The sequence below is a fragment of the Rhagoletis pomonella genome, unplaced genomic scaffold (assembly GCF_013731165.1).
Source record: "Rhagoletis pomonella isolate Grant_MI unplaced genomic scaffold, Rhpom_1.0 Rhpom_scaffold_00006, whole genome shotgun sequence".
Taxonomy (NCBI): domain Eukaryota; kingdom Metazoa; phylum Arthropoda; class Insecta; order Diptera; family Tephritidae; genus Rhagoletis; species Rhagoletis pomonella.
The window spans coordinates 81,154,631-81,173,280 of record NW_023458560.1 but is presented as its reverse complement, the minus strand read 5'-3'; the positions used below and the strand labels follow the sequence as shown (position 1 = coordinate 81,173,280).

The following is an 18,650-nucleotide window of genomic DNA, read 5'->3' as shown; positions in this document are numbered from 1 at the left end:
AAAATTGAGATATCTCAACGAAATTTGGTATGTAGGTTTCCCTTAATTCAAGGTAGGTTGGTATTGGAAATGGGCGAAATCGGACTGTAACCCCGCCCACTTCCCATATAACGGTAATTTCCAGAAATACAAAAACTGCGATATTTTAGTAACTACTGAAGATAATTCACTCAAAATTGATATTTACAATAATTTTTAGACGAAAAATAAGAATATTATACATTTTTGGAAAATGGGCGTAGCCACGCCAACTTATGGTTACATGTGTATATCTTAGGAACCGCTGCACCAATTTCTTCCAAACTTGGCACAGTTGTTGGCCTTCGCACAGCATATCAAACGGCCGAAAATTTTTAAAATCGGACAATAACCACCCCCACATCCCATATAACGGTAATTTTCGGAAATACGAAAACTGCGATATTTTAGTAACTACTGAAGATTATTCACTCAAAATTGATATTTATAACAATTTTTAGACGAAAAATAAGAATATTATAAATTTTTGGAAAATGGGCTTAGCCACGCCCACTTATGGTTACATGTGTATATCTTAGGAACCGCTGCACCAATTTCTTCCACACTTGGCACCGTTGTTGGCCTTGGTACAGCATACAAAATCGTTGAAAATTTTTGAAATTGGACGATAACCACGCCCACATCCCGTATAACGGTAATTTAGAGAAATACAAAATCTTCGATAAATCAGTAAATATTGAAGCTAATTTATTCAAAATTGATGCTTGCAACAATTCTTTACCAAGAAATACGTTTATGGTAAAATTTTGGAAAATGGGCGGGGCACTGCCCACTTATGATCACATATATGTATATCGGTAACCGTTCTACCAATTTGTACCAAACTCGGTGTGGTTATTGTGCTTGCCACATGAAAGCAAAGAGTTGAAAATTATTGAAATCGGACTAAAATTACGGCCGCTTTTCAAATAACGGTAAATTTCAGAAATGCTTGAAACTTGAATATTTCGAAATTGAAGGACGCTAATTTACTCAAAATTGATACACCCAGGCTTACCATCTAGCGGTAGGTTTCGGAAAGGTGAAAAAACATATATTTAATGTTTGCGCCGGGTATTTAATGTTGGGCTCCGCCCGAACTTAGACTTTCTTACTTGTTTTTTTACGAGTAGTATATTGCACATACATTAGAGCTATTCGCGATCCGGTGCAAATGGCCTAGCATCATTGCATTGCAAATTTGTATTGCAAATTATTTTCACTACACAAACAAAATACACGTATTTGCATTTGTCATAATAATAATAATAATAATAATAATATCCCAACGGTTTTTACCCTCCATTCCCGCCCATCCGCACGAGGGGCGCAGTCCGCATGACGTACGGAACCAATATTTTAAATTTTTTTGGTGCCGAGTCACGATAGGCAGGAGTTTGTTAAGTGTCGAGATCTAAAACTGTTCAGCTACAGAACTAAATTCATCAGCTGATTTTATGTATTTATGTCAATAATTCACTTAATGAGAGAGGAGAGTATCGCTTTCTTAATGCTGAAAAGCGGATCTGATATATCAAACGTGCTGGAATGAGAGTTAAAATCCTGGCATAAGCAACGGAGTGGGTCGTGCAATTCAAAATTGGTTTTACAAGCTTTCAGAAATATGGGACAAAAGTGTCTTGATACGCGTGAGGGAACATTAAAGCTTACATCAGCCAGAAGAGACGGACTTGAAATTGAGCCTGTCAGTAATTTAACCATAAAAATTATACCAAGCATTTCCCTGCGACTGGCAAGTGTAGGAAGGTTAATAAATTTTAAGCGACTCGTATAAGGTGGAAGACTATATTGAGAATCCCATCGGAAATTTCTTAAAGCAAAAAGTAGGAATTGTTTTTGAATTGATTCTATCTTGTCTGAGTAAATTTGATACCTTGGATTCCAAACCACCGAGCCGTATTCCAGTATCGGCCTAACTAATGTTGTAAACAGGGTTTTAGTGATATAAGGGTCACTAAATTCTTTTGACCATCGTTTCACAAATGCAAGTACACCTTTAGCCTTGTTGACTGTCACATTAATGTGAAGATTAAAATTAAGCTTAGGATCCATTGTGATACCAAGGTCCACAAAATTGTATACCTGTTCCAGGTTATGGTTACCTATTATATAAGAAACTGGCAGAACAGATCTTCGCGAGAAGCACATTACTTTACATTTCTTAAGATTTAGAGGCATAAGATTTACTTTACACCAGTAAGCCATGCTGTTTAAGTCTGATTGTAGCAAAGACCTTTCTTCAATTGAAACGTACGATTTATAAAGTTTTACATCATCTGCATACATTAAAATTTTGGACAATTTTATATCTGTAGAAATATCGTTTATAAAAAGCAAGAACAGAATCGGGCCTAGGTGGCTACCCTGAGGGACTCCTGAAGTAACATCAATGACGTCAGAGATAGTATTTTTAAACAATACCCTTTGTGATCTATCATGGAGGTATGAAGAGATCCAACGTAGAAAATTAGGTGGAAGACCAAGAAGATCAAGTTTATAGATGAGCAACGAGTGGCACACTTTGTCAAATGCTTTACTGAAATCAGTATATATAACATCAACAGTTTTGCTCTCACTAAATGCTTTTGAGATATAGGATGATAATTCAAGTAAATTTGTAGAAGTTGATTTGCCATTGCAAAATCCATGTTGACTGTATGAAATGCTTGAAGTGATAGAATGCGTCAACCGATTTGTTATAATTGCTTCAAATAATTTAGGAATTGCAGAAAGCTTAGCTATGCCCCGGTAGTTATCCACTGAAGACCTGCTACCGCTTTTATGTAAGGGGGTTATGAACGATTCCTTCCATACAGTTGGAAAAACGCCCTCTTTAAGAGACAAATTAAATAAGGCTGTTAACGGCTCATAGAGATAATCAGCACAATTTCTAAGAAAACAAGTGGGAATCTGGTCAGGACCATAACTAAAAGACTGCTTTAAGGACTTCAGGTAAACTAAAACATCATCGGGAGATATTATAGGGTTATGTATTGAGTTAATTGGACTTAGTTTAAAAGGATAGTCAAAGTATGCTTGGGAGTTAGTGGAATAATTGGATTTAAAAAACTGAGCGAACATGTTAGAAATTGTTTGATTATCACCAGAGACGGTATTTTGATACTTCATGGCGGAAGGAAACCCCCGTACATTTCGCTTGGAGTTTACGAAATCATAAAATGATTTGGGGTTATATATTATACGTCGTTTGATTTTACACAAGTAATCTTTATAACACTTTTTGTTTAATTCAAAGAACTTGTGACGCAAAAGTGAGTATTTTACATAGTATGAGTGTAAGCCGGTTTTTTTGTGTAATCTAAAATAACGTGACTTTCTGTTTTTCAAGTTTCTCAGTTCTTTAGTGAACCATAACTGTGTTTGTTCTTCAGGAACACACATGCGTTGAGGCACATACTTTTCAAATAATCTATGTACAGTACAATTAAAATGTGCAACGCTTTGCTCAACTTTTTCTTTGTATATAGGCCACGACAATTTAGACAATTCTTTATTCAGTTTTTTAAAGTTGGCTTTCGAAAAATCAAAGCGAATATTTGGTTCGTATGTTTGGACATCGCAATTTTGACCATCGTTTATAATTTCGTAAGATATCTCAATAGCAGGGTGGTAGACATCTTCGGGCAAAACTAGTGGGTCACATTTATTTACAGCCGACTTAGATGCATCATCAACATAAACAAGATCTAACACTTTGCCAAACTTATTGCGAAGTACATTAACTTGATTCAGACAGAGTTCTGCCATCTCCTCTAAAAATACGTTGTTGCACGCGCTAGACGAGAAAGGTACAATATCATTGTCAATGATGTTCCATGATACATTTGGTAAATTAAAGTCACCCAACACAATCAATGAATCAGAGGGTTTAATCATTGAATTAATTGATTTCAGTAAGGATACATGTTGTGAATACACTGATAAGTCAGATCGGGGAGGAATATAGCATAGAGCTAAGTAAGTAAACCCCCTTCCAACCTGAACACGAATGCATTTGAATTCTGCAGATTCAATGTGTGGAAGACTAACTTCTTCAGATGGTATTGATGAGTCTACGGCAAAGAGTACGCCACCGCCGACTCTGTCCTCCCGATCTTTTCTGTAGATATGATAATTATTTGAAAGAATCTCTGAATTAAAAGTGTGAGGTTTGAGCCAAGTTTCAGTCAAAGAAATTATATTATAATTGCATTCAAGGCCATTAAGAGATAAATTCGTTAATTTAGTATTTATGCCTCTTACGTTTTGGTAATAAATACTTTAAGCAGATTTAGTAATCAGTTTTTTGGTTCTGTATTCTGACGGGGAATATTTGCTAAATTATTATTTTTGTTGGGCCTATACTCAAATTCACGAACGAAAGCTCCGGAGGGCCAAAAAGAACTACTAAGCAGCATGTCAAAATTTTCTAAATTTACGTCTATTTTAAATGAAGAAATATTTCTTTCATATTTAAAATTAAATTTTCTGATACTTAAGTTGACAGTTTTAACTTTGGACGAGATGTAAAACTTTATATCGTCCTCGGAAGTATCCCTCGAAAATCTAGATACGAATATAGACTTCTTTGGGGGAACCACAACCAGTCTCCTAGTATCAGACTCGATTACCGGCGGACGGGGTTGAGTAACTGAGTTACTAATTGAGGGTAGAGTAAGCGTTGGAAGATTAGATGGCGGTGCCACAACTTCATCGGGGGACGGGGAAGATACTGCAGGGTCGTTACTATTAGAAGCAGACTTTGATATATGTTCTTTTGAGGAAGATAACTCCGTTGTCTGTGGACATGGAGAAGAAAGATTAATTAAGTCATTCGGAAGATTGTTCTGACGTGGAATGGTCCTTTCATTAGGCGGACTATGAAGACGCTTACGTTTTGACACATGAATGTCCTTCATAGATTGTACGGTATCTAAGCATTTAAAAGATTTAAATACATTTTCATAATGTTTAAATTTTTCGGTCAGTACCGACAACTCTCTCCCTACCTCAGAAAATCCATTTCTGGTTTGCCTAAACAACTTAAAGAGATCAACTTCGGTTGACCTGCACTTTAAGCAAGACCAGCGAAGACCTTTGCCATCATTAATAGCGTCCAGAATTCTACCTGTCAAACCAGCACATTTTAGATGGCAAATACCATCACAGAGCCAGCACGATAAGTAGCGTTCAGATTCGCTTTTAATTTGGCAGTTATCAAGATCACACTTCATATTGAAAGATTTAATAACACTTATGTTAATAAAAAGACAAGCAAAATAAGTTTAACACAACACTGATGTATTTAGCTTAAAAATATATGTAGCGAACAGTTTGAGTATCACTGTATTATGACACTTAATAAACGCAGCGCAAACAGCTGTGACAAGAAATACTAAACGAAGTAAACAAAAAGAGCAAAAAGAAATGTGCAAAAATAGAAACGATCTCAGTTAACTACAAAGGAATAACAACAACAATGATAACAACAAATGACTCGGCAAGATTAGATGTAAGCTAGTGAAATTTAATTAAATTTAATAAAAACCACAAAAATCACAAAACTTTCACTTAGCTTCGGTTATTATCACTCTAAGATGCTCGTAGGCACTTTTTATAGCAACTTTTACTCAAAATTAGCACAATAAACTTTGCAAAATACAAAGAACAATCAAGGCACAAAATAAGTAGAACTTCACAGCTTGACGTTTGCGATACCGAAAATCCATAGCATAAAAATGCTATGCATTGCAACTATGGTTGACATTTCTATAAGCTGATTAAAAAAGTTGTTTTACCATGACAGTTTAATAAAGGTCGCGCACATTCCATGGCATATTTCTGCAATTGCATAAATTTGTCAGCTCTTATGCACCGAATCGCGAATAGCCCTATTCTTTTTATATACTTAACTTTAATAGGGCTTTCGCACGAGGCAATTTTTGCATTCAACTTTTGCTCTCAACTCACGCAGGGAATTTTTAATTTTTTGCCGATTGGTTGATTCCCTCATTTAAGAATACATATGTATGAATGCTATATCGTCACCTGAGTGGAAGATCGATCTATCTCAGCAGCCAGTTCGAAAACGCTATATCCCAGAAAACTTTTAAAGAATGCCCTACTTCAGCATTTGATTGAAGAGCGTGTTCTTGACAAGTTTTCTGAGATAGAGCGTTTTCTAACTGGCTGCCGAGATAGGTCGATCTTCCACTCAGGTGTCGACATATTAATAAAACTTGATTAGTACATTGGAAAGAAATATGCACATTTTCTCAAAATACATACATATATACTAACATTAGGTCCAATCCCGTATTCCTAGGACTAAAACTAGTAAAACTGTCAAAAAATCAAAATTCGCTCAGAGTGGGAGAGTAACACTGAAAAGTACGGGATCGCTTTCTGGTAAAAAAAATGGTAACTTCTGACAACTTCAACATAACCTCCACATTTTGGTTGTAAATTTTTGCTTTACTTCAAATCCTTTCAAATTCTTAAGAATCCACTTAAACAAGTAATTAACTTTTCAACGTGCATTGGCAGAGTGCACTTTTCTTTTGTTTACAATACACAACCTTCGGACTAAAACTGGCAGCTTCTGACAGAGAGAGAACCTTATTTGCGCTCTTTTTTGTCCTCTCAATAGTCAGAGAACCGAGTACGGGATCGATTTCCTGTAAAATCTGAATAATTCTGACTAGTCCGGACTCGTATGGGATTGCAACTAATTTCATAGTAGTTGGGGTTTGTTTCAGTCGCGTAGACATTGAGATAATTGATTTTACTGGTCGAAAAAGGTAATATTCGTCTTCTTGACAGGCGCTGTAACAGCCTAAGCGATTTTGGTCGAATCCAATAAATCTCACCAGTCGTTTCTCTTCAAGTCCGGTCAAGTCCTTCTCCACCTGTGCTGTGGACATGGCTCACCGTCAAATGTGGGTAATTAACAATAAAATACTTTTTTTCGCAAAATATATAAAGGACCCTTTTATTTCTCAAAAAAAACCTGGGTAGCAGTCATTCGTCGCCACGCAGTACATATGTACATTAGAGTGGTCCAAAAATTCATGTGAAAAAGTAAAGCCGGAATTTTAATGCCGCCACCCCTAAGATTGTTCTATACAGAAAAAATATACCCCTTTTTTTATTTGGAAAAACAAACAATTTAGTGAAAAAACAACTTGTCGTAGAAATAGTGTAGAATTCTTAAAAATTAATATTTTTCGTTCGGAAAATATGTTTCTCTTTACGAGATTCTCAACAATACCCAATTGATTCTTTAACAAATTTTTCCATGGTAACTACATTTTACAAGTCCGCCAAAACGCCCAGAAAATGCAATGGGGGGACCAATAAAAAATCGTTAGTGTTAAAAAATGGTTAAATAAACATTTGGATATTAATATTGGAAGTATCCTGAAGAGAACCAAAGCTCTCCGGTCGAAAAATATTTATTTTTAAGAATTTTATACCATTTCTACGAAAAGTTCAGTTTTCTTCCTTATAAAATACATGGAAAGCTTTGAGCGCTTTGAGCACTCCCTAAATATTTTTTGATTTCAATATAAAAAAATATGTTTTTTTCGGTATACAGTCTTAGGGGTGGCGGAATTACTGTTTTTGGACCACTCTAATGTATGTACTCTACTACACTCTATGTATGTACGTGTTGAAATCAAGAGATAACTGCGCCCTAACCTCAGAGTTCTTAAAGATTTAAAACGGTCTCAACAATTTGAACCAGTTAAATAACGTCTTTTTGGCCAACCAGCAGTGGCTTGTGCATAGGTTTTAATACGCAGGTGTGGCTGTGGGGCTGGCTGCAAGTCGTGCATGATACTATGCGAGTATATTAGTACTCTAGAGAGTTCCCCCTTCACGGGCGTCATCGCAGGAAAATCCCCCTTATTTGTGTTGTAATTTATATTGGCTATAGAAAAAAACGTGCATACATATGTACACACATATATGTATGTATGTATGTATGTATCTGTTTTAATTTTAAATTTAAGTGGAAACCTTTGGAAAAGCTGTATTTGCACAGCATTTCTAACTGGCACGAATGTCCTAAAGTGGTCAACCACTTCAGTTTAACGACTATCACAACTTGATTGTGCTATACTCCAGTTGACTTTAAAAAGCCTCGATCCGCTGACCAATGTATCAGTTCATTTGCTTGAGCAATCAGTGAATATTCTAGAACATGAGCACCGCATTTGTATTGCTTTGCAGCTTCTTGCTGTTCCATGCCACAACGGCTCATCCTTTTGGCGACTCTGTCGAGGTCAGCGATGATATTCCCAACGATCCAGTGCCGTTGGGGAAACCAGAAAATTCTGAAGAGGCTAGCAAGCATGTCACCATCGATGCAAGCATCCAATCTAGCGCTCACATTGAAGTTCCCGAGGCGGTGGCCGAGGCGTTGATTAAGGCTATGATTGAAGCCTTCCAGAACACAAAGATTTCTGGAGAAGCCGCTGTTCAAACTGAAGTTTTCATACCCGGAGAGAAACCTATAATTGAAGAGAGTGAACTGCAAAGCCGCAGCATGATTGGTACATGTCTCATATCTCAAGCTCTCTGTAACAAACATTGCGTTTCTTTGGGATATCGCAGAGGATTCTGCAATTCAGGCTTAACCTGCGTATGCCGTAATTAATGATCGAAAATCGCCTAAATTATATATTGGTATATTTCCATTCGTAAGTGTATTCGATTATACTGGAAATCTCGATGCAAGGACGTATGCTATTTTTTATAAAGAATTTGAGTAAGCAAAGTAAATTTGTTGTTTCCATTTAAATATTTTGTTTGGCTGAGTATGATAAAGGTTATTGTTAGTAAGTAAATATGTATGTTTTGTTTACTCCTTAAAACGAAGGAAAATACCACATACTAAAAAATCTTGCGAGGCAAAGCTAAGCTGTTTTCCCCCCACGGCGCTGTAATTACTAAAACAAGTAAAATATTTAATGGTGATTTCGTTTCTTCCAAAAAATGTTGCCCTTCCCCGGTGAAAAATGTGTTTGATGCTACACTCAACCCTATAAAAGGGCATGTTTTTTCCTTCCTGCCCTTGTCCAGCTCACGCATTTCAACCACAACCAACCATCTGATTTTCAGGGCAACCATCTCCCCTGACAAAGCTTCACAAGGCAGAGAATGTGCCTTTTTTGTGCCTTAAAGGAGTGTGTTACTTTAAGAAACGAATACACAATTCTCTTACCCTTTGCCACAACAACATTTTTTCGCAGAAAGAAAGCTTGATAAATTAAAAGTGAAAGGATTAAGGTGGCTTTTAAATTTCTTCCTGTTTATATTCATCGCAAGGCAAATTTCCTAAGTTCAAAAGAAGCACACAAAAATTGACTATTTGTTCTTATAATAATGAGGTTGCTTAAGAGTCCAAAATGAAGATGTTTCCCTTCTTGCAAAGGGTCGACTTAAATTCATAAACCAAATGAGCCTCAATAAGAGTAATATGTGACTCTTATTGCCCTCGTAATTCAGGCCATTCAATTTTATTTTAACGAAGTGCAAATTTTAAATTACTAGGACTCTGATTTTTGGAAGAAAATGCGTCTACAAAGTTTGAAAATTTGATTTACGGATTTAACATAATGAACTACATATATTTTCATAAAAAATTAAACAAAGAAAAATAGTCAAAACTTGCTAAAATAGGGCTTCCCTACTTACATTCTTGCCACCGTATATCATAGAAACGAAACACATGAGAACACATTTATGAGGGGAACTCAGATGCATTAATAATTTAAACTTTAAGGGAATTAAAAAAGTAAAAAATAAATAACATGGAATAAAGTGCGGAAAAAGTAAAAAGAATTGGCTAAGAATCGGTTTAAAACGGCCGATGCCGATTCTTTTGGCCGATACTAGCCGATGCCGATTAATCGGGCGGGCTCTATTTGACACTTTGAATGGATTCATGCAGCCGTCTAAAACATTGGTATATGCCTACATTATATATATGTACATTCGGGTGGTCCAAAAATGCATGTGGAACAGTAAAGTCAGAATTTGTATGCTCTCACCCCCTACGATTGTTCTATACCGAAAAAATATACCCCCATTTTTTTTATTTTGAAATCAAAAAATATTTAGAGGTCGCTCAAAGCGCTCCAAGTTTTCCATGTACATATTTTATATGGGGAAAAAACAACTTTCGTAGAAATGTTATAGAATTGTTGAAAATCAATATTTTTCGATCGGAAAACTCTGTTTCTCTTCAGGAGATTCCCAATAATATAACCCAATTATTTATTTAATTCATAGTAACTAAATTTTATAGCTCCGCCAAAACCTTCGGAAAATGCCAGAAAATACAATGGGGGGATAAATAAAAAATCTGTTAATCTGTGTTAAAAATTTGTTAAATGAACGATTGGAAGTCTCCTGAAGCGAACTAGAGTTTTCCAAACAAAAAATATTGATTTTCAAGAATTCCATACCATTCCTAAGAAAAGTTGTTTTTTTTCTCATATTTGAGCGACTTATACAAAATTTTTGATTTTAAAGTAAAAAATCAGCACTATCGCGAATTTTATATGAACAGATATACCCAAAAATTATAAAGCAAAACAAAAAGAAATTTTCCCAATTTGTTTTTGTTTTGCTCGTTTAATTATGGGAACAATTTATTCACATGGAATTGGCGATATAGGGGCATATTTTTCCGATATAGAACAATCCTAGGGACTGAGACAAAACGGTATTTGATTCTTTAAGCTCATTGTCAACTTGTAGATTTTGAATTTTTCCGCAAATTTTATACAATTTTTACAAAATTGTATTTCCTTCCCTGTTAACTGCTAATAAAAGTGAACTAACGAATATTATAATTTTTAATTTCGACTTTCCTAAAAATGTGTGTAAAATATTTGCATTCATTGAATCTAAAACAAACCAAAAACCACTTGTATACCGCAGGATTTCCAATCTTGCAATAAAAGCTCTGATGTAATTCACCTGCTGGCTTAGTTAACGGAAAAGAAAAGTTAACGGAACCGGAAGATAAAAAGATCAATTTTGTAAACAAACAGCCGTCAGCTTTATTGGCACACACATTCAACCTTTACTTCATTATTTACCGTTCTTTCGCCCATTCATAACAGAGGTTCATATTACGTGCCACGAATGTAAACAAACAACATGAACTCCAACGCGGTCTTTTCTCTTTCAATCATGACTTCACCTTCCTCAGTCATCGAGTGCACACCCTAAACAGTGGATTTCCACCCCTTTGGATTACTTTCTTTGGTGGCTTTTGACTGCGCAACAGCAATTCTGAGTGTCAAGAGCACTGACACTCGCCCGAGCAAAGTGTAAGACAATTGCATTCAGTAAGGACTAAGCGTCAACGTTAAGTTTTTTTTCTCATTTCGCCTATTGTATTTCATTCCAAAAGTTTATTCGCTTTTTAAACATTTAACAGTTAATAAGAAACAAAATAAAATAAACTCAATGACTAGAAAAAGGCATCTAAATTGAGAAACGAACGAGGAGAATATGCAATGCATTCACCAATAAACACTTTCGAACTGAACGAGCGGCTATTGGCCGCAGTGCAGACGGGCAACTTTCATGGGGTGCTCGATTGTCTGATGGAGGGTGCCAGGGCAACCGTTGTGTCCACCATCTGCGGGCGTACAGCTGTTGGTACTGCAGCGTTAGTGGGAGACGCGGAGATCCTCGAGCTGTTAATACAATCCTGTGAAGAACCTGAATTGGATATATTTAATAGAAGTAAGTGACGCCTTATTTGTGTGTGTGTGTGTGTATTATACAAGTGCCGAAAAATCGATATGTGCATCAAGTACCGTTTAGGTACACACATATTGTTGTTGGTAATGCAAATGCACTTCTTGAAGCAAAATTAAATGCGTTTTTTTTTAACCCTTCAGTGGTGTGGTGGCGCATGAGACCCCAAAGAATTTTGGTAGCCTTTTTACATGAGACGGAGACTACTTTAGTAGGCGAAGTACGGGATTTCTATCCAATTACAAAGTTGAGAGAGGCTACTGAAACGGACGATACGGTCGCTGCGATTATATACGAATACATTTTTTAATAATGCCAACATATCTTCGCCATTCGTTCGATTTTCAAAAACTAGGTGTCAAGAATTTCCACCTGTTAAAATGTTCAAATTATATCAGTTAAATGAATTATTACCATGTGGGTATCAATCGAAACGGTTTTGAAAAGGGAGGGTTGCCACCTGTTTAAAAACTCACATTCTACTTGAACTAACGCAGTGTGGGCGTCAGACGAAAAAGGTTCAAGAAAGTTTTAATTTGAAAATGTTTTGAAGGAGGTTGCCACCTGTTTGAAAAGTCGAATTTAGTTAATGTTTACACAAGTTATATGAAATATTAAAATATGAGCGTCAACAAAAGTTTTAAGCTGTAGTTGGAAAATATTTTTGAATAGAGTTGCTGCCTATTTGAAGTCATATTTATCTAGCTATGCGAAACCTCTGTTCACTCAGAAACAGTTATCTTGCAAATCTGTCTAGCATTTGGAATATTTGGGATGGTAGGAACTTATTTAAAAATTTAAATTCAATTTTGGCGCTTTAACGCCATACGGGCTCACTAGTATGTAAATATCCAAATAAATCGAGGTGCTGAAGTATGACTTATCCCACCAGATTGATTGCATATCCCCATCCCATGCGAGATTTTTTTTGCAAAGAGCATCTTCACATACTACATTCATGATACCGTCTCTCCAACAGATCGCTCAAACTCTTTTGAAATGGAAACGGAGTGCACTCCCGACGGTATGGATAATCTCGAGTGGGAGGACGAGTTCATCGAAAACTGTAACGATTGTGATCAGGCTGATGCAGAGGATGAAGCACAGGACGCCGAGGACACTTCCCTCTACTACTACTATGCCAAAACATTTGAACGCACCGGTGCAATTATCACCCGCATGGATGAATCGTATGCGGTATCGCCGAGTTGTGCGCATCTGCAAGATATCCACCGGGTAGACGCTCTATTAATGACTCCAATTCACTATGCAGCGGCATGCGGCCATGTCGAGTGCGTGAGAATGCTGATTACGCATGGCGCGTCGTTGGATGTCGTCAACAGCGATGGTTACACACCATTGCACGTAGGCGTGGCATATGTAGAAGTGGCGCACCTACTCCTTAAACATGGGGCTAATCCGAATTTAAAAACATTGAATACAGGCGAAACAGCTTTGCACTTGGCCATAAGGAATCGTTCGGTGGCAGTGGTAAAATCATTCGCCATTCTTTATTTACATTTATGGTTTCCTTAGACATTTCACTTATTTACTTACCCTTAAAGGCCAACGTTATATTGCAAACGAACGCGAATATTAACGAAACGGACGACATCGATCAGACGCCATTGATGTGCGCCTTAGCCAATGAACTGGATGGCGTTGCGGTCACACTTATCGAACGGGGCGCACGTATCAATCTGCAAGACAAGGAGGGACGCAGTGCCCTTTACTATGCTGTGTTGCAGAACAATGTGCCACTGACGGTGCGTCTGCTCCAAAGGGGTGCCCGTCGCATCACCTCCCATTACCTGCTGCACCATTGCGTGCGCTACAACATGTCCGGCATGGCCGAAACGTTGATAAGCCATGGCGATAGCTTAAATGTGCGCAACAAAGATGGCGTTACGCCTATCCTGCTGGCGATACTCAGTCAGAAGACCGACATGCTGGAGTTGTTGCTGCGTGTGGCTACCGTACAGCAGTCGCAAGGTGCCACGATAGTCGACTGTGTGGAAAATGAGCTGCTCATCGCTGTGCAGTACATTGACACCGTACAGGACTTCAAACCGATAGCGCGTATATTGTTTGCACATAGTGACGGCAGATGGATATCCGCGTCGTTTACTTCCCTTTCGTGGTCCTGCTACATTCCCTACTGTCAAACGCCATTGGCTCGTGCAGTTATGCTAAACAAATTCGATATTGCGGAGTTTTTGGTTAAAGAAGGAGTGGACATTTCTCAAGTGTGTCGCGATCATGTGGTAAATAATTTGCGTGCCACAAATGCTGCGGGTTGTTTGGAATTCGCCAAGTTATTGGGTAAGCGATAGAGAGTGAACATTCTGCGTGTCTGTCCATCAAATGAATGAATTTTGTTTTTTCAGTTCACGCCGATTTTAAATTTCCTTGCCTGCGTCCGCCGTTCCCAAATAATTGGACCGCAGAGCGACGCCACTTCGAAATGGAAATGTTTCGATTGTGTGGCACACCTTTATCGCTCCAATCTCTTTGCCGCATTGTGATAAGAAATCAATTGATAGGCCTGCTTAATAACTCGGTTATGGTGAGACAACGATATCCAACAACGAAGCGCGATTCCAGTTTAAGTCGAATGATCAATTTGTTGGGCGTACCAAAGATTTTACAAAAATACTTATTCGAGTTCGATGATTGTGCATCTGTGATGACAAATACTTGTAATATAGATGGTGGGGGCTAAGAAGTTTTTGATTCAAGGCTGTTAAAGTAGAGTAAGCAAGTAAGTTAAGAAACGTTTAACAAAGCGATGAAAGTCAACTGATTTGATTTACTATTTCATCCAAAGTACGTTTTGTAATATAGCGCAACCAATAAGCTTTTCATCAATTGCCATAAAAACTGCATATCATATCTTATCTTGTCTTTAGAGTCAAATTCATTGTACGTACAGAAAATCTGTAGTTAACTGCCGATTCTGAATTTGGCCCTTAGAGTCAAGTTTTCTTTCCAAGTGGGCCACCCAAAGTTGACGTTTTGATTTTTGATATGTCAGTGGCCGATTTTGAAAGTTAACATGGTACGCAATATTGACACTAAAGCTTTTGAGCTAATTTTAATTTTTCGACAAGTTATTTGCAAAAAAAATTTATGCTGGCTTTTACACTTTTTGCAATATTTCAGCAACCATTCATTCGAATCTTCTGATTTTTTGACAGCAATTAGAAAGCAACAAAATAAAGTGGTCAGTTTATAAAATTTCGATTCCTTTTTTATAAAAATTTTTAGTTTTATACTCAATTGAAATTTTTTTACCAACTTCTCATATACTTAGGAAAAAAATTCAAAAAACATTATATCCGCTAAACATTCGATTTTAATTTTATAAACAAATTGCTGTACCTTTGATTGACTTAAAGTTTTTTAACAAAAAAAATAACCAACTTCAAAAAAAAATATAGTAAAAATAACTGAAAAGCAAAAAATAAATTTTTAAAACTTAAGTATCAACTCAAGAATTATTAAACTATTTATCTTTTTCTTAAAATTACATGCATACAGTACATATTATATATTCAACTTAATCTAGTTTCTCTTAGACATATGTATACAAAGTAATACTCATTTTAGTTAACACATTTACATTCAATCTCTATCTCTATTCAATACATAATCTGTGATTTATTTTGGAACGAATTTCCGTCATCCCTTGTCCAGCTTGGGTTGCAGACAAACCGGTTTCGGCGTTGTGCCATCTTCAGTGTAATTTTTCGTTCTTTAATTTAAGTTCATTTATCTTAGGTAATGTGATTTTCGTCGATGATTCATTATTAGATATGCCATGGTGTCCTTTTTTTTAAAAACAGGTAATAGGTTCATCTTCGCTGTCTCGATATTAACATCCGTTATGTTGTCGCTGTATGGTTTTCGCCTGCAGGTGGAACTTATTGGTGAGTTCGGAGTCTTTTTTCGTAAATTAATTTTAAGGTTTGGAATATAACATCCGAACCGCTACTTGTTTGTTCGTTTATTATTTTGCCGTCGTAGGTTTTTAGTTTCTATATTTCCATATTTTCTAGTTTCGCTTTCTTTCTTATTGGCGTCGGTGAACATTTGTTGTTAAACATGCAGTTAGCGAAATTTGACTCTGGCGAAACTTTGTTAGTTTATACGTTGACTTTCCAGTATAGGTTAGTACTGCCCAATTTTTGTCATTGTTTTCTTCTTTGTTTGGCTTTTTGTTTTTGTGCTCCCTTCGGATTTCCTCTACCAGATCTCTCTTGTATCTATTATTAGCCGCAATGGCATATATTGCGTTCAGTTCGTTTTTGTATCCTTCTTTTGTTAGTGGTATTCGCTCAATTCTAAGACGGTCGTCTGTCTAAAGGCGGCTTTTTTATCCTGATGAGGTTGGTTCGAAGTATTATTTATTATTGTATCTTGGGCTCTTGGGCTTCCCAAAAATTTCATATTGCAGACTATTGATGCTTTTATTTATTTCAATCTTCAGATCTAAGTAATTTAGCCTTCCTTTCATTTCTGGATCCATTGTGAATTTTATGTTGCTGTGCTGTTTGTTGAGGTATTCCAATAACTGTTCCTTCATTTTTCTTCCTGACGGATTCGGGTTCAGCGAGTCTAAAACCCCATATATATGAATTTTCAGGTTAATTGAATTTTCCCTTCTTGACCTTCAAATGACCTCGAAACTGACGTGACGAAGGCTTACAGACCTTGTATTCGCATGCAAGGCGTCGAATAACATAGGGCAATAAAACTTAATGTTTAGTGCATATAATGCTTTTCGAATTTATTTCCTAAGTATATGAGAAGTTGGTAAAAAAATTCAATCGATTATAAAAATAAAACTTTTTGTAAAAACAAAGTCGAAATATTACAAACTGGCCACTTTACCTTGTTGCCCAATAAGTCTTCTAATTGCTGTAAAAAAAAAACAGAAGATTCGAATGAATGGTTGCTGAAATATTGCAAAAAGTGTAAAAGCCTGCATAAAACTAAACATAAAAACTAACGCTGATGGAAATGTCGGATTACGCAAATTGGCCATTTCCATCAATTATAGTTTAGAAATAAAAGTCGGATGTTTTGCATTGTAGGATTCCTCAATTCCAATATACCCGCTTTTGTAAGGTCTTTCTATTCACTTAGTTTCGAAACTATTCTAATTGTACTTCTTCAAACTTCGACTTGCTCATTCTCATTCAAAATTTTTGTTGCAGCGGTTTTAACTTAAGACATTTTACTATACATATGTAGTTCTAAAACCAATGCACCGGAATGAGGATATCAATATGTTTTATATTACAGGGTTTGAAGACAAATTGACTGAGAGGGGGGATACAGGATTCCATTTGATTTTCAGTTTTGCTTCAAATGATGCCTAGTGCGGTGATAACGGCGATTCGAAAATGGCTCATTCGTTGTGCTCTATGCAGTTATAAAACGTAATTTATATGTTTAAGTCGCCACTGGGATCATTAGACCCACTAGTACTTTCTCGATTAATACTTCGAATTTTTAGATATACTGATTGATGTCGATTCAACGGTCATTAAGGGCGTGCTTGAAATACTGAAATAACGGGCGAAATTTCTATTAGGTCGGCCGTAGAACGTAGGATTCTCCTATCCGATTATCGCAATGGTTCGTCTGTTCCCACACAAGCTGAAGCTGAAAATAAAATGAAATAAATGAAAGAATGAAATGAACGTCCCGCACACCGATAACACGGACCAAGGCGAATTTATACAAGGTGGTGTTGATGGCGAATTTAGATTTTCGCCGAGGTACGTCATAATGTCAAAATGATGTGTTTGTTGTAAAATGAATTCGCCTTGTTTACAACAAACACAACATTTTGACATTCAGTAGTACCGCGGCGAAAATTTAATTCGCCATCAACACCACCTTGTATAAAATCGCCTCGACACGGACGATTCCGATAATCTGATAAGAAAATCTTATGTATGCGGCCAGCCTTAGGTTCATTACTTTTCGATTCGTTTACTAAATAACACAGTCCGACTTGAAAATTGCACATTAGATAAGACTCAAGGCACATTAAACAGGTAGTATCAGTAGAGCAAAAACAACATTTGCGTGTATTTTGTTGTTGCTTCTGGTATCGAAAGTGTCAAAAACTGTTCTGAATTTTTTCTTCTAAATCAAAGCGTGCCATGTGAAATACAAAAAATTATAAAATATAAAAAATTTAAATTGGAAAAAATAAAAATTGATGCAACTTTCTTTCCTAGTAAATTTGTTTGCTTCTCGAAGCATTGATCCATCCTTTGCAAGGCCCAGTAATCAGCGGTCGTGCTGCCGAGTTGGGCGAACGTTCCAAAAGCTGCTATTCAATCGCTTGTTTTGTATGGGAAAAGGTTTCACATGCAAATGGATTTTAACAATTCAGAATTTTTGTGAGAAAAAATTAAAAATATTTGACATTTTCGAGACCAAATAATTTGAAAATAAATCAAATCAGCTGCTCTACTGATACTACCTGTTCAATGTACCTTGGATAAGACTACATATTTTAAGTATATGGCTTTGCTTCTTTTCTCTTCTAGTAGATAATTATCAGGAAGAAGAAGAATGAGAAAATTGAGAGAATTACGTTCACAGAGAGAGAAATAACGAAATAGTAATTCGAGCAAAGCCAACGTCATGTGAAAGAGCAAAAGATATACATAGGCAGGCTCGAAATCTTAGCACTTAAAACGTATTCAGCAAAAGCACGTTTAATAATGACGAGAATAGTTTCAAAATTTTAAATTGGTGGGAAAACTCAATAAAAGTTTGATCAATTCATATATGTAGTAGGTATA

General features: G+C 36.5%; 1 protein-coding gene across 1 annotated transcript in view; it reads left to right on the top strand.

Annotated features, from left to right (window-relative positions):
* LOC118741444 (ankyrin-2) overlaps window positions 1–15,026 on the top strand; it is a 30,259-nt gene extending 15,233 nt beyond the window's left edge. The window contains exons 2-5 of the mRNA XM_036473418.1: window positions 11,498–11,808; window positions 12,803–13,314; window positions 13,389–14,145; window positions 14,211–15,026. Of these exons, the coding sequence (XP_036329311.1) occupies window positions 11,577–11,808; window positions 12,803–13,314; window positions 13,389–14,145; window positions 14,211–14,545 (1,836 nt within the window). The 5' untranslated portion in view covers window positions 11,498–11,576 and the 3' untranslated portion in view covers window positions 14,546–15,026. The remainder of the gene's footprint in view (window positions 1–11,497; window positions 11,809–12,802; window positions 13,315–13,388; window positions 14,146–14,210) is intronic.
* Window positions 15,027–18,650: the final 3,624 nt, after the last annotated feature.